The 15,788-nt window shown below is 56.0% G+C and overlaps 1 protein-coding gene across 1 annotated transcript in view; it reads left to right on the top strand.

Annotated features, from left to right (window-relative positions):
* VAC14 (VAC14 component of PIKFYVE complex) overlaps positions 1 to 15,788 on the top strand; it is a 99,246-nt gene that overhangs the window by 59,618 nt on the left and 23,840 nt on the right. The window contains exon 14 of the mRNA XM_032853988.1: positions 874 to 1,006. Within this exon, the coding sequence (XP_032709879.1) occupies positions 874 to 1,006 (133 nt within the window). The remainder of the gene's footprint in view (positions 1 to 873; positions 1,007 to 15,788) is intronic.

Raw genomic sequence — 15,788 nt, 5'->3', positions numbered from 1 at the left:
ACATGGGGATCAGCCAGGCATTCCATCAGCCCTGCTGTCATCCCCTCCATGACCAATACCTTGCGGAGGGGACCTGTGCTGGGATGGGACTCTGGGGGGACTGGACCTGGCCCTCGGTGTATTTTCAGCTAGGATGCTTATCTGGGGCTACTCCAAATGTGCTTCTGGTTCTCAAGCCAACTCTGGATTTGGGAAGTCTTTTTTTTTTTTTTTTAAACATTTTATTTACTTATTTGACAGAGATCACAAATAGGCAGAGAGGCAGGCGGGGGTGGGCGGGGGAGAAGCAGGCCCCCTGCTGAGCAGAGAGCCCGACTCGGGCTTGATGCCAGGACCCTGAGATCATGACCTGAGCCAAAGGCAGAGGCTTAACCCACTTAGCCACCCAGGTGCCCCAAGGAGCGTGTGTTTTGTTGACTGTCGAGATCGTATGCCTATTTTACCCCTTTCTTCTTTTCGATTTCTCACTTGTCCTTAACCAGCCAAAATGAAGTCCGAGTGTATTTTATTTATTGGGATGATAGGTCCAGGTGTGTTCTATAAAAATTTTCCAGCACGTAGCAGCAGGTCTCCCAGATAGGAGGTGTTCACTAAGTCACTGGGGGCTGGCTGGAGAGGAGGACCCGTGAGTGCGTGTTAGTACAGTAAGCAGCTGTATTTGTTCTCACGTACTTGTATAGTCCTTGCTTTTCTAACGTCGACCCGAGGCCCTGGATTTAAGGTTTTCCCTCACCTTGTTCTGCACACAGCTGCACCCCCGCCCGCCGCACACACACACCACCTTTCTGGCATTTGCGACAGCATATGTTCCGTGGGGGTCCCACCATGCTGTGGGCCATACAGTAACTCTTGGCTCTATCCCTTTCTCTGCAGGTACCAAAGGCTTAGAATGTTCTCCTTCCACCCCCACCATGAACTCCTACTTTTATAAGTTCATGATCAACCTTCTCAAGAGGTTCAGCAGTGAACGCAAGCTCCTGGAGGCCAGAGGCGCTTTCATCATCAGGTCAGACTCGGCGCGCTTTCTCTTCCTCACAGCCACGCTTTCTCACTGCACGCTGCGCCAGGGCTGCCAGCAGCCATTTTCTCTTCCGCTTCTCTCCCCTCCTTTTCCTTTGCATTTACTCTTAAAGAAGCAAAGGCACCCCCAGCTTCACATCGGGCCTGCTGGTGCTGCCAACACGGGACAGGTGCATGTCGCCATTTCTTGAACGAACGAATTACTTTTCCACTTGTCAGGACACTGTTTTCCCTGGAGGTTAAAGGTCCTGTCAGTGTGTCCTTGTTGGAGTCTTTGGGGAAGAAAGTAGGTGAGCTGGATGGAACACGAAATGGGGCTCAGGTGCCCAGCTGCCCGCATAGCGTTTGGCCAGAGTTGGTGGCAGCAGTCACTCTAGCGGAGCTGGGATCTCGAGTCGTGTGAGCCTGGCCTTGGCCAGTCCCAGGGCCCTGGCCACTCTCGGCCTCTAGAACTCCCGCCGCCAACAGCATAGCCAGCTCTGGCCCTTTGCCGCCACCTCAGCTCCAAGTAGCCAGGGTCAAAGAAGAGTGTGACCTTAAAGTCATCAAAATTTAGATGGGGCAAAGATTTCTCCAGGCTCCCCCACAAAGCCAGGGAGAGAAGTTTTCTGGAATAGTCTGAGTAGCTTTCAGTGCTCTACAGCAGTAGCTTCCTGTCAGTCACCTAGGGCTCTCACCCTGACCCATGAAATAAGCACCTCTGTGGGGGACGGGGTTCTAGAGCCATCCAGGGTACTCGGGGAGCTGACTAGACAGTGGTCCGTACAGTCGGGAAGGCTCCTGAGGCACTCTGTGGAGTCTGGGGATTGAAGGGGGATTGCTAGGAGAGGGTCCAGCCTGTACGGAGTCTTCAAGTCAGCAAAGAACATTCATTCAAAGAGCATTCTTATGTGATCCATGGGGCAAGCGGGAGAGGGGCCCAGCCTTGCTGGCCACACCAAGGTTGGAGGCCTCTCCCCGAGGCCAGAGGGAGCTACTGAAGGGGCTTGGGTGGGGGGACGGTGTGACCAGATTTGTGTTTTTAAAGATTCCTGTGCTGCTGAGGAAAAGGGGTGGGTGGAGACAGCAAGGCGGACGTGTGGGAGACCAGTGGGAGGCTGTTGTCCAAGTGGGAGATGGTGGCTGCTTGGGAGGGGGATGGGGAGAAGCGGCACCATTTTGTAATTTGTAAGATGTATCATTGAGTAGTGACTGATTACATGAGGGCCTGAGGGGACAGGCTGTTGGGAGTGACACCAGGACTCTGGCTGGTGGTGGTAGTCCCTGTGATGGGAGCTCTGGAGGGAGGAGGGTCCCATGTTTGAATTGGAATTGCTTTGGTAACATCAAAGGAGAGATGATGATGCAGGTTGCTCCCCGTGACTCTGAGAAGAGGGACCTGTGCCCAAGAGAGAAAAGTGGAAATGGATAGCATAGTCTTTCATTCATTCTCTCACTCACTCATTCATTCAGCAGATAGTATTACTGAGTACTGATTCTGCCAAGTACTGCTCTAGATGGTTCCATCCTCGCGGAGCTTGCTTTCTTAGGGAAGAAGAACGGTCAGTGGTAAGAGGGGCAGAGGAGGTAGGGAAGGGGCCTGAGACCGAGCCCTAGGGAGCTCCAGTGTGTAGTGGTCGGGGAGAAAGAGAAGCCAGGAAAGGAGGCTGAGAAGAAGGCCCTGAGAGGTGGGAAGAAGCAAAAAGGGGTGGCAGGAGGCAGCGAGGGGAGGTGAGGCCCACAAGCTTCTGCCGGGAGCCATGCCAGGAGCCTGCCCCACCGTGATGTGAGCCGAGGGAGGGAAATGGAGGGAGCAGGCCCTTCCCTCTTCATCCAGAGCTGCCTGCCAGGGCCCTCGTTTGAGGACTGAGGGTGGAGTTGAGGGTGTGGGGTCAGAGGACCGAGCTGCAGGAGGGGACAGGCCTGCCTGGCCAGAAGGACAAATAGCAGGACTACGAAGTTTCTGCCCATTGTGGGGAGGGGCTTCTGATGGTCCAGACCAACAAAGGTGTCCCCGTGGTGGTGGGAGGCTGTCACCGCCCTCTTGCTCTTCTGAGGTCATAGAGAGCAGGGTTTCGCAGGCTCGGTGCTGTTGGCGCTGGGGCTGGATGGTCCCTGGTGGTCCGGCCCGTCCTGTGTGCTCTGGGCTGTGGAGCGGCACCCGCCCTCCCAGCTGGAACATCAGGAATGTTCCCAGACAGGGCCACAAGCCCTTGGGAGCAGAATCCTCCCAGGTGAGAGCCCCACAGTTACACAGGGACGGAAGCGGATTCTTACCCACTCGGCCAGAAGGGGAGGAATTCCCGTTTTACTTCACATCAAGTTGGACAGTCCGTGGGATTGAAGTGGAGATTAGAAGCGGTTCAGGAGACCCCCCCACTGGGAGAGCGACAGTCTGTCCCCACATGAGTGACAGTGTATTTTACGTGGTTTTCCATACTGCAGACATGTCCCTTCACTTGATGAGCTCCCCCTTGCCTGGAAGCCTTTCAGGCACCAGTGGAGAGAGAAGCCTTTGAAGAAGGCATTTGTAACTAGTTCCCCTCCAGAGAACCTGACTGTATTGGGTTTTTCCATTCTCTAGCAGCCTCCCTTGTCCCATCAGGGGCTCGGAGAGAGCAAGCTCAGAGCAGTCAGCAGAATGCCAGGCTGCACCAAGCAGAAGTGTGGGCAGCAAGGGCCCACGTCGGTGTCCTCCCCACCTGCTCAGGGACCCTGGGCTCCCTGAAGCTGGGGACCCAACGGCCACTGCATATTCCCATTTACAGCCTCGGGGTAGTGGAACTTTACTTGCTTCGTTTAGTGTCTTCCTAGCCTCCTGGGCTGACGGGCATCCTCATTTTGTGGAGGGAAATGAGAGGAAGCCCCGTGCCTGCCAGGCTTGGTGGGAGCTGAGCTGCAGACCCTCACGCTCTGCTAATTCCGCACCCACCACTCCATCGCCTCCGTGAGAGAGGGCAGCGGCCGGGCACCTTGTGAGGCTCTGCGCAGTCTGTGACCCCAGGCTCTGGCGTAGGAACCCGGTGGGCCGGGATGGAAGGAACCTCGGAGCTGGGCCCCTCCCACTTCTCCCTCCTGGTCCTTGGCGTCATTTGTCCAGCCTGCCATCGCCCCCCCAAGAAGCAGCACCAGCACCTGCTTCCCCTGAGCAGCGCGGGCCCTGTGAGCCCACCGCCACTGACCAGCCTGGGTCACAGTCCCCACCAGCCAGTCTAGGCTCTCGTGGGGGCACAAAGCACAGCGTCAGATGTGGAGGAGGTCTTGAAGACACGGGCTCTCCGGCTTCCTGTGATCAGACAGGGGAGCGAGTCCCTTCAGCCGAGTTTCCTGGGGAGGGGCCGTCGGGAGCGTCAGCCTGCCAGTCTGCTTCTCATTTCATTTCCTTCTTTTATACTGACAGCTTTAAAGAAAAGCATAGTAGTGGTCCGTGCAGAGTGCTGAGATGAAGCCACAGGCCTGATAAGAAACAGAGAATGATTTAACCCGCTCCTTCAGGTGTTAAACCAGTGAAAAGCCATCATTTCTACAGTAGTGTGTTTAGCTCAGGGAGCAGGAGGGCTTGCCGTCTAGAGGACAAGAGCAGCCAGAGTTGCTGAAGACAAACATCTGGTGGGCGTCTTGGCATTGAGGAAGATGCTTGATTTCCCGCAGGACCCTGGAGTGTTTCCTCTCCCCCACACAGCTTTCCCAGGCTGCACCTCCGTGGCGGGGGGGTGTGGGGCCCCAAACTCCCCCCAGGCTCCTGGGCGGGTCAGACCTCCTCTGTGTCCATATGGCCTTGTTATCTTATGGACATAACAGTTTAGCTGCGTAGTGAACTCGGGGAGGCCCAGGGCTCCAAAGCCTCATCTCGGCTAGACTTGCTGAGATGCGCTGTGGGCCCAGGCCCTCCTCTCACCCGCAGGAGTCGAAGCTGAGCCCACAAGTGGGGAAAGGGACGTGGGGGAGGGGTGCCAGACGTGGGCAGCCCACAGCCCTCCCCATGCCTCTCCCCCTTCCCTGGACTCCACCAGAATGGGGCCCATGGGCCTCCCACAGGTCCTCGGGATCCGGATTAAGATTGCAACTTCTGGAGTCCAGGAGACTTGGGTTCAAATCCCAGTTCTTCCAGGTTTTGGTCACGTGACCTGATCTGCAGTGATGCCAGCCTTTCGTTTTGCAGAGAGGGCTGCATAAGATGGTGCACGCCGTCACTCTCAGTACAGGTTGGTGAACGGGAGCTCTCGTTCCGCCTCGTGACACGGCCTCAGCCTCCCAGGGTGGTCTGTGAAGACGGGAAACCAGACTCCAGAGAGGGCGAAGTAATTAAGGCTTCTGTGCCGAGAGCTGGCCCTGGCGCGCCAGACCTGCGGCCCCAGCACCTCAGACACCCACCAGCGGCCCGGCCCCGGCCCCATTAAAACAACTCCGCCCCGAGTAGGTGTTGGTGCACATGTCCCTTCTCCGGCCTCTTCCCACCCTCCATGCCAATGCGGCAGAACAAGCGCGGGGCTGTTTTCCCATGAACCGGGCCACTTATACTCAGTAGAAAGGGAGAGGAGAGAGAAAACGCAGCTTCTTTGATAAACTGATAGGAACTGCAGCGTGATCCGACAGCTGTGATCCTTACAAGGCCTGCTTCTGTGCTGGGAAGTGAGCGAGTCTTGGGACACCCCACTCCGCCCGCCAAGATGGCCCTCTGGCCAGCCGTCCTTTGGCTTAACCAACTGTGCTTCCCCCACCCCTTCCTCCCTGCTGCCTCGCAGAGAGGACTTGCCAGAGAATGCTTTCTTTTTAACGAGTGCCTGCTGTGAACTCAAAGGCTCCAACCCCAGCCACCCCCACCGATGGTGGATGAGGTCCTGAGCACCCTTCCCGGGGACACGGGTGCCCCTAAGATGAGAGCATTTGAAGAGCCTGGGTCGGGGGCCCAAGTGGGAGAGCAAGAGGCAGTCCTGCATCCTCTTCCATGAGACCTGCACCCAGAGAAGCCCTGAGATAAAGCTTCTGGTTCATTTTGGTCCTCCTCTCACCTCTGATAGACACAGGCATGGCAGCCTCTCCAATTCAGCAAATGCTCACAGTCCCTGTGATGTACTCCTGCTGATCCTGCCCTGCCCCCCACCCACCCCCGGGTTTGCCCTGTGCTTGGTGGGGAGTGAGGGAGATTGATCAGCCGCTGAGATGGGTGGTAGGGCCGGAGGCCTAGGAAGCCACTGGAAACTGGACTTGTTTTTAATTGCATCTCAGGCAGGGCCTCGAGAAGCAGCTTTCTTGCTCTAACTGAGGAATTCCACTTTGCTGTCCTTGTATGGTCACCCGTGAGACAGGCTGTCATCCAGGGCCACATCACCACTGTGGCCAGGGCAGCCCACACTGGCTGACCCTCCCCACCCCGCTCCCCTTCTCACTCTGTGTCCTCCCAGACCTTCCCAGCCCCCGGAGCTCATTGACATTGGTTACCCCCTACAGTTTTCAGAGGCACCACTTGTCGTGCCAGGGGGCCTTAGCCAGGCGCCCCTACCCAAAGCCCACGGTGCTGATGCTAATGCAAGATGAAGCCAAGTAATGTGGCAAGACCCAGATCGCTGGTTCGAGCGGTATTTTAGGCTAACACACCTTGCCTCTGGCCCCCAGCCCGCAGGAGAGAGCTTCTAAGAGGCCCTCCTTGCTTTCTTTCACTCTCCCCTTTAATGGGGTGCATTCATTTGCTCCAAATAAAAATAAATTGCCTTGACGAGCATGTGCCAGCCAGAGTGTGTCTGCTAGAAGGGACCCAGAATGCAGGTGGGGTTTGAGATTTTATTCGTCTGAAGCCATACTGGTTGGAGTCCCCAGCTGAGAGGAAGGAGACAGGACCTGAGCCGGGTTGGAGGAATTTTTCCAAGGAATTTCTTACTTTCCTCTCAGAAGCTTCTCTTCTCGCTGACTTGAAGTAAGTCTGCCTGACTCCTGTGTGCATCTTCTGGAAGTTTCCATAGTCATTCTTTCCCCAGAGACCAGGGGCCTGGGGTGCTTTTGTTGAGATGCAGGTCAGCAAAGGGAGTGTGTGGCAGAAGCTCTTTTGCACAACCTGCTCTTGGCTTTGATCTAACTGGAAGCAGCACTGAGAGTACGTGACTGGCGGGGAAGCACGATCTGACACGCCAGACAAGACTGAGAGAAGAGTCCGCCCTCGAAGGTGAAATACGAAGATGTCCTTGGGGAGGGCAAAATTCAGGCAGCCCAGAGAGCCCGGCCTGGTCTATTTCCACTGTCTCCTAACCCATGGAAAGGTGCCACCTCCCAGCACCTCACAGAACCATCTGTGACCCGTGAGGGCTTGGGACCTGGAAGCAGGCTAGTGGCTTTGCTCTGCCTCCTCCAGGCAGTCTCCAGGGTCCCACTGTCTGTCTGTCTGTCTCTCTCTCTCTCTCTCACACACACACACACACACACAGGCACTCCCTGTAAGAAGGGCGTATTTCCTTCTGGAAAATGGGAACCACATGTGGTGGGCCCTGTCAGGCAAGGCTGGGATTAATTAGGTCCTACGGCAGGGGACAGAGGAAGTGCTGGCCAGAGGGAGCCCTGCACAGTGTGTGCTGAAGTCTGGGGAGCTTCAGAGGAAAGCATCTCCATGTTTCAAGGGTTCTAGTGGATCCCTGTGACAGGGGACTGGAAGAAGGCCAAGGGTCCGCTCCCTTTAGCAGAGCTTGTGGGAGGTTAGAGGTCACAGATGAACTTGGTGGGAGGCCATGTGACCTGAGAAGCCCCTGTGGATGGGATGGGGGTTCAGGAGGGACTGGCGGGAAAGGTGTCTCGGTGCCCCTGCACGGCATGCTTCGGACCCCCAGCCCGTGGGTGCTGGCACCTGCTCTGTTCTTCCCAGCCTCAGCTTAAAAGCACTTTCTGGTAGTCACCACACCTACAAAGCATCAGCTTTGATCTGATGCCATGGCTCAGGCAGCCTGCAGGGCTGGGGGTGACTGTCAAGAGCCATTGCCAGTGGCTGAGAACTTGATAATGAATTTCCTTCTGAAGCTTGGAGCTTTTCCGGATGGAATCGGCAGTACTGTCTGGATCTGTTTATGCTTTACCTAAGGATGCCAGGACACCAACAAAGTTTTGACCTTGGTAAGTCAGTTAGCTTAGTTAATTCGCACGTAGCTGACGGCTATCATAAGGTAGCATCTTAACAAAGTAGTGGCAGGAATTGGCCGCTAGAAGTCGTTTCCATCCTCCTGCCTCCTTGGGGTAGGGCTGCATCTGAGCCAGGACAGACAAAAGGGTGTCCTTGCTTTTAAAGGTGCCTCTGAACTCCTTCTGGAACAGCAGTTCCAGAGTGAATCCCGTTCACCCATCGTAGAATGTTTCTTAGGAAGCTCTTTCTTTTATCCTGGTATCATTTCAGCTTAGGTTTTGGGGGCCTCTGTGTGGGTTCTCCCCTTTCTCCCCACAAGTGGTTTCCTTTAGCAGGTAGCCATGAAAATACACACGTGCGCTCACACACCCTGCCGCCCCCCCGCCCCCAAGACACAGACCCTGCCCCTGTCTTCCAAAAAATATAGAGGAGGTCTCTATCGTGTGCAGTTTGTGAAAGTCTGCCTAGAACAGCTGCTCCTTCCACAGAGGAGGGTTCCTATCTCAGCCTGCATGGTGGTTCTGTCTCCAAGGACTCTCTCACCTGGGAGAAACTTGGCGCTGAATTGAGCCTCCAAAGGTGAGCACAGGCCCACGAGGAGTACAGATGGCCCTCGGGGAAGGGTGCTCTGTAACCCAGGCTGTGATGGCCCACCGAAGCGGCCCTTGGGGTCCAAAGTGGAGAATGGCACTTCCTTTAAAAGTCGGCAGCTTCAGCTCCCAGGAGCGCCCCCCCGCCCCCCGTCCAGGGTCCTGCTCCACGCTCCATGGAGCTGCTGGGTAGCCAGTCAGAGACCCCAGAGCGGGGTGTCCTGGTTTCTTCCAGACTGGGGGGTGGAGGCCATTTAGGAAAACTGCGGTTTCCAGTCTGGACTCTGCTTTTCCTCAGCCCTCACGGGAAGGAAGCTGTGCTCCCTCGTGGTATCTCCCTTCCACCAGGGGTGTTAACCCACAGGAAATGCCCACCAAGACCCTTCCTGATGTGGCCACCGATGCCTCTGCCAGGGCTGTCATCCTGCTAGCCACCGCCTCCCTTGCAGAAGTGAAATGCTGAGTAAATCTGCATGTCCTTTCCTGCCTGCCTTCTGGGCCCCGGCCTCCAGCCTGCTGCCCGTCCGTTATCCTGGCCTACTTCCGGTCTATATTTAGGTGACATAATCTCATTGGAACTGCTTGGTACTTGGACTCTGAGTGTCTTTCTGGGTCTAAATCTCTCTTTCTACTTGCTCAAGTGGATCTGCCTCACCCCCCCCACCCACCTTCTCCCAGATGATACGTTCTACCTTCCGGGTCACCACAGTTGCTCGCACCGTCCACGTTAACCTCTCTCGCTGAAGCTGGGCTGGGATGGATTTCAGGTGCACTCCAGAGTCTTCCCTCATTTCTCTCCTGTCCCCTGCCGGGCATCCCATGCTGTCTGTTCTGAGCCTTTCCTCTCTCTCCTCTCAGAGGCTGCTATCCCATGAGCTTAGTGTTCCGTCTTTCTCCATTTCCTGGGCCACACACCCAGCGCCAGCCCTCACGCAGGATGGGTTTCCTGACATGGAGACACCGGAGCCTCCTCGTTGTGCTGCTTTCGTCTGTAACAGCACACCTGTTTCCAGTTCATCCTCAGCCTTGTTGTCAGTGAACTTGTCCTCAGAGGGGCCCCTGTGCCCCAGTCTGCCACCTGAGTATCCAGCCCCTCCCCATGAAGGAAGAACAGCCCTTGTGTGGCTTCAAAGGAGCACGTGTCTCAGAAACTGCTCCATCCCTAGGAGTTCTGACTGGTTTTCTGCTTGTTCTGCCATCTCTGGCCAAAAAAAAAAAAAAAAAAAAAAACCCTTCCCTTCTTAACCGGTTCATTGCCCAGATCTGTCTTCTTCCCTCTCCCAATCAGGGCAGTGTGGCAGCCTTACCTCCCTCCGAGCCTTGATGCCTGTGATGACTTTTTCGATGTAAATTTTCATTGAAAAACAACATACTGTCTCAGTGTGCACAAATCATAGGTGTACTACCACTCAGTTAATTTTCACGAAATGTCTACACCCATGTAACCAGCACTCAGATCAAAAAGTACAGCACTTCTGGCACCCAGGGGTCCCTTTCATGACTCCTCCTAGTTAGGACCCCTTTCTTCCTCCCCAGAGTAGCTACTATCCTGACTTCTAACACTACAGGTTTGTTTTACCTGGTTTTGAACTTGATATAAACTGAATCCCGCAGTTTGTACTTTGACAAAGTGGCTTCTTTTGATGCATTTTGTGTCTGTGAGAGTTGCCCTTGTTAGATGTGCAGTAGTTAGGGGCACCTGGGTGGCTCAGTGGGTTAAAGCCTCTGCCTTCAGCTCAGGTCATGATTCCGGGGTCCTGGGATGAAGCCCCGAATCAGGCTCTCTGCTCAGTGGGGATCCTGCTTCCTCCTCTCTCTCTCTCTCTCTCTCTCTGCCTGCCTCCCTGCCTACTTGTGATCTCTGTCAACTTAAAAAAAAAAATCTTAAAAAAAAAAAAAAAAGATGTGCAGTAGTTCACACTTCTGGAGAGTGTTCAGGGTATGAAGATACAGGGATTCGTGTACCCGTTCTGCTCCTGTCGGGGCCTTGGCTTACTTTCAGTCTGGCGCTGTTAACGTGAACATACGGGTACGTTCCTCTTAGACACATGTCTAAGAGTGGCAGGCTCAGAGCCCTACATGGTTTAACTTTGGGAGATATTTCTGGGGTGGCTGCATCGGTGTCCATTCCCGTAGCCTGTCCGGGAGCTCCACAGCTCTCCCATCCTCACGAGCGCCTGGTGTCATCAGTCTTGGCTTCTAGCCCTTCAGGTTGGTGTATGGCGATACCACTTGTGGTTTTAATTTGTGTTTCCCTGAAGACTAATGGAGAACTTCTCATCACTTACTGGCCTTTTGGATATCCTCTTCTGCAATGAGCCTTTTCAAGTTACTTCCCCACTGGGTTTTGGTGCTTATTTGTTAAAGTTCCATATATATTCTTTATGTATTCTGGATTCAAGTCTTTCTCAGATGTATACCCTACAGTCCTCTTCCTCTACTCCGCGGCATGCCTTATCGTTCTCTTAATAGTGTCTCTTAGTAAGTAGAAGTTACTGATCTTTAATGTTGCGCAGGTGATCAGTTTTTCTTCACAGTTAGCGTTTATGTTTTGTGGCGCTTTTTCAGGGGATTAGGAGCTCCTGAAACGAACCATAAAACTGCCTGTTTCTGGGTGACGTTTGTCCAGCATTCTCACCGAGCTGGAATATTACTTCACCTCCTACCCAAGGTATTATTTCTTAGCTCTAGCCAGGGTCTTGGAGGCCACCTAGTCCGGCCTGCTGGTGCTTGTCAAAGCAAAGATACCGAGTTACCCTCCATCCTCCCAGCCAGCTGAACCCCAGCGGCTTCTGGTGCGGCCCGGCCAGCGGTGGTCTGCAGCCTAGGGTCGGGAACCGCACACCTAGCCGTATCAGTGGGCGCTCTGAGTGACAGGAGGCAGGAACCCAGGTCACAGGTACCACAGTGAGCAAGGGGCTTGACAAGCCTGTGTGACCAGACAGAGGCAGAGTGCAGCAAGATGCAGGAACTCGGCGTTTCCCAGCAGTGCAGTCTCTCTTCACGGCCCTTGTTTGGGGTCAGCCTTGTTGTCTTGGTCTCTTCAAGGGTTGGGGACATGGCCGCCACGTCCCCGCAGGCTGTGCTCAGTCAGTGGCTCTCGCTGGGTCATGCGCCCACCCCATGGGCCAGCGGCGGCCCGACCAGAACCCGCGTGGAGTGGGGAACAGCAGGTCTCCAGAGGAAAGGGGCCTCTCTGCCCACGAGAAAGGGAAGGATTTGCCAACCGGCAGCAGCCCCAGAGGCCTGCCGGCGTGTCTGCTTTCCTGAGTGGTTGTCTCACGTGGAGAGTGAAGATGCGGGTCGTTACTCTCGCCTGTGAATGCTCGGGAGGGTGTAATGACGTAACAAGAAATGTTCCGAAGCGTGTCCGGCACCCGGTAGCTGTGACAGCGGTTGTGATGAGTGGCATCTGCCGTCTCCAGGCTGTCCGAGCTCAGAAGCCGGGCCTGCGTGGGTCGCTGGCCGCCGCCCCCGGCCGCCCCCCGGCCCCTCCCTGCCTGGCCGCTTGCTTTCTCTGACACGGCCACTCCCTCCATGGTCTGGGGCTGGCCCTTCTGAGGAAGGGTGAGGGAGAAAGCCACTGAACAAACCAACACCTGACCCCAGGCGTCCTCTCTTCCTCTACCCCTGACCTCGACCCTGCCCTGTTCAGGCCAGCGCAGTCAGGGCTCCTGACTGCACGGGACAGAAAACCGGCTCTCACTGTGTGTCGAGAGATAGGGCGGGAGTATGCGGTCAGGGACAAGGATTGGCTCCTGTCCTCAGGACTTGGTCTCACCTCCCCCTCCGTCAGCCCCCCGCGGGCAGGCCATCCACCTGTGGCAGGACGGCGCTGCCTTCAGCTGCAGTGCTGGGCTTGGGGCTCACGGACCTGTCGCTGTGGCCAGGGAAGCGCCGTGCCTTGGTGGTCCGGGACCAGATCGTGGGCCCGCACGCAGGTGCAGGGGGAAGAGCAGTTGTCCACGGGAAGCAGCACCCCAAACCGCAGGTGGGGGAGGCAGCCCCAGCTGGTGTCCACGCTGTGGTTGAGATCCGTATGCGGCCTGAAGGGGGACGTGAAGCGGGGCCCACGGTGGGGCGGCAGCAGGAGCCAAATCCCCCCTCCATCCAGGAAGGGGGGAGGGGCGAGGCTGTGTAGTGCCCGGAGACCCTCGACCCTCCCAGAGACCACCCCGAGGGCAGGCAGGGGAGCCTCCAGCTGATCCTTCTCTGTGGCTTCTTTCCTTTTGAACACTGCACGCCGCCAGAGGCTGTAGGCCGTGGCCTGTGTGGCTGGCTGTGGACTTGGAGGTTAGACACAGGATTGAAGAGAGACCAGGAGAGTCTCCGTCTGGATTTTAGGCTTAGTTTGGAGTGGTCAGAAGAGACCTTACAGATCAACTGAATCTTTCACACAGGAGGAACGCAGGGTCTGATTTTTCCAGACTGTTTGCACGTGCTGCCTTCATACCACAGCCTGGGCTAGGCAGACCCAAGCCGAAACAGCACAACATGCAGACAGAGACTCAGATGGGCCTGGGGTGCTGTCAGAGGTACAAGCTCAGGCTAGCCCCACTGGGACTAACGGTCAGACATTCACTCTCCACAAGGTCCTTTCCATGACTTCCAGAAGTTTGTGCTGTCTGCCGGGGCCCCATGCCAGCCCTGCGCATGCACTCGACGGAGAACCCATCCCTCCCTTCACCGAGGGAGCAGTTTAGTGACATAGGCAGACAGGTGACAAGTGACCGAGAAATGTGTGTCCTTGCTGTTGTGATCCAGGCTGTGGAGGAAACTGCAGAGGGGAAGGATGGTATGCGGTGGGCGGGGGGTGGGTCCTCAGGTTTGGGCTTTGTTAAGGGGGGGTACCCCACAGTTTCAGGGGAGCCAGGAAACTGTGACCTGGATCCAATATTTTCTTGGAGCATAAAAGTGTGCCCTAGTTTTCCCTCTCCTCGGGCTCAGCTGAAGCTATGCCAAGAATTGGCTTTTAAAGGCTGCCTGAAATGCGGTCTGCAGCCAAAAATCTATAGAGCCAGTGCATTTGTGACCTTGTTGAAAGTGCTTACTGAGGAAAATCAAGGGGGTAGGATTTGGGGATTTTTTTTTTTCCTTTTTAAAATTTAAAAAACAAGTCAATTTGGCCTCCTCTCCCCATCCCTTTCCCTCTTGGCACATTCCTGTCCCAGAATGCCTGAGTCCTCCAAGCCCCACTGAGCTCATCTCTTCCATTTGTCCACTCCTCCCCCATTCCCCAATCCCGCTCCATCCCCCCCATGCTTCAGGAATGAAAAATACCAAGTGGGTTAAAAGAAGGAGCCTGGGTATAGCCCTGGAAATTAGGCCACAGCTGTCAGGCCAGGCGAGAGTCCTGTCTCTGAGAATGGAAATGCCTGGAGCAAGCACCCGGCCCCTCCCCTGTGAGGACCGATAAGAGGCTCTGCCCCAGCGCTGCCCCCACCTCCCCAGGGGGCAGCCAGGAAATGCCATTTGTCATTGAGCGGACCTGTCTCAGTGCCCACTGGCGAGGACACCATGGTGGGCAGAGCTGGTCCCTGCCCTCCCAGGGACATTCACAAACACCAGCAGCAATGGTGGTCCGGGGGAGCAGATGGGGTGGGGGTAATGCCCAGCCCCAATGGAGGGGTCCAGGAAAGCTTCGGGAAAGAGACACTGTCTAACTGAGCCAAGAAAGAGAAGTAGGGACTGGGTGAGGGTGGGGAGGAGAAGAGGTTTCTGATGGAGCCAGCAGTCTGCTCAAAAGCCATGGGGCCCATGCCCTGGTGCCCCTGGGACCTCTGGCTGTCTCGTGGGCAGCCCTGGGGCACCTGGTGGACCACTGAAGGGCCTGAGCAGGTTCAGAAAGCTCTCTCCACCTGCCATGAGCATGCATAAGACCCTGAGAGGAGAAACCACTGGGAGGTGGCCACCCCTAGAGTCTGCAGGATGGCACCGAGCTCCTGAAGAGATCCCCCATCTCCCCCGGCCAAGGAAGGACTACAAGTCTGTGTGAGGCCACGCTGAGGTGGATGGGCGCCCCCCCTGCCCTGCCATGCTTCCAGAACATCCAGGGAACAGAAGGGAAGGGGGGCCCAGGGCTCACAGGGTGCAGGAGGAGACTCGTACGTGCTACCTTGTGACCTTACTACGGTCTCTTCCCCGCCATTAGCCTCCCAAAACACCAAAGACTAGTTAAAGAGTGGCTCAGGAAGCTTACTTGACAAGGGACTGGGCTGCTACATCTTCCGGAAGATTCAGTGCTGCTGGGAGCAACAGTTTGAGCAGATAATCTGGACTAAATTTTAGAACTTTCTCAGCACCCCAGATGTCCCCACCCCAATTTGTTTGGCTGCTTAGGGGACCTGCCTTCTGCCAGTTCAGGTGCCTGGGACTTCAGCTGGCTGGCTTTGTCCTGTCCTTTCTCCCGAGAAGAGTCAGCTTTTTTCTCCCTCCTCGGTGAGCTGAGCCCCTCCTTTGAGCCCCTTTCCCAAAGGAGACCCCCTGCCCACCTATGTCAGTGGCCTCTGGCCCAGACAGTTGGCCAGTTTTCCTAGAGTGACCTCACTTCCTTCCTGCCCTTGAAGCCCGAGCAGCCGCCCCCGGTCCCATCCCTTCTGCTTCTCCCAGCCCCCCGGTAGCGTGGTAATTGGTTTCTTAGATCTTCAGCTGCGCACCCTGTCTGGGAGTATTTCCCGGTCCCCTGACCCTCCGCAGGAAGACCTGTGATCTTACTGCCGTGGGGACCCTGAGGGTTGGGGGCCGCGCAGCACCGGCTGCTCTGTCAGCCACCCGCCCCTGCAGTCCCTCTGCTCTCTCTCAGGCCAGGAGTGTCTGAAATAGCAGCAGTGCCACCGCTTTCTGCCCCCAGTCCCCACTGCTGCCCAAGGTCACACTCTCCCCAGGATTGGACTCTGTGTGACCAAGCAGCTGCCCGACAATATCTGCCCCCAGCTCGGCTCCCAGAATGAGTATCTGTCATTATGGTTCTCGGAAGGTCACAGATTTCATTGCATTTCTGTGGTGTTGGGAGAAAATGTCAAGCTTCTCCACATGTTTAGTCTTCCCAAGCCAGCAGGATGGCAGGGCAGGGGGCAGGGACAGGGAAGCCTGGAGAG

Source organism: Lontra canadensis, unplaced genomic scaffold (genome assembly GCF_010015895.1).
Source record: "Lontra canadensis isolate GAN:19392208 unplaced genomic scaffold, GSC_riverotter_1.0 scaffold8, whole genome shotgun sequence".
NCBI lineage: Eukaryota > Metazoa > Chordata > Mammalia > Carnivora > Mustelidae > Lontra > Lontra canadensis.
The sequence above is the reverse complement of the archived record's forward strand: the minus strand, read 5'-3'. Positions and strand labels throughout refer to the sequence as shown.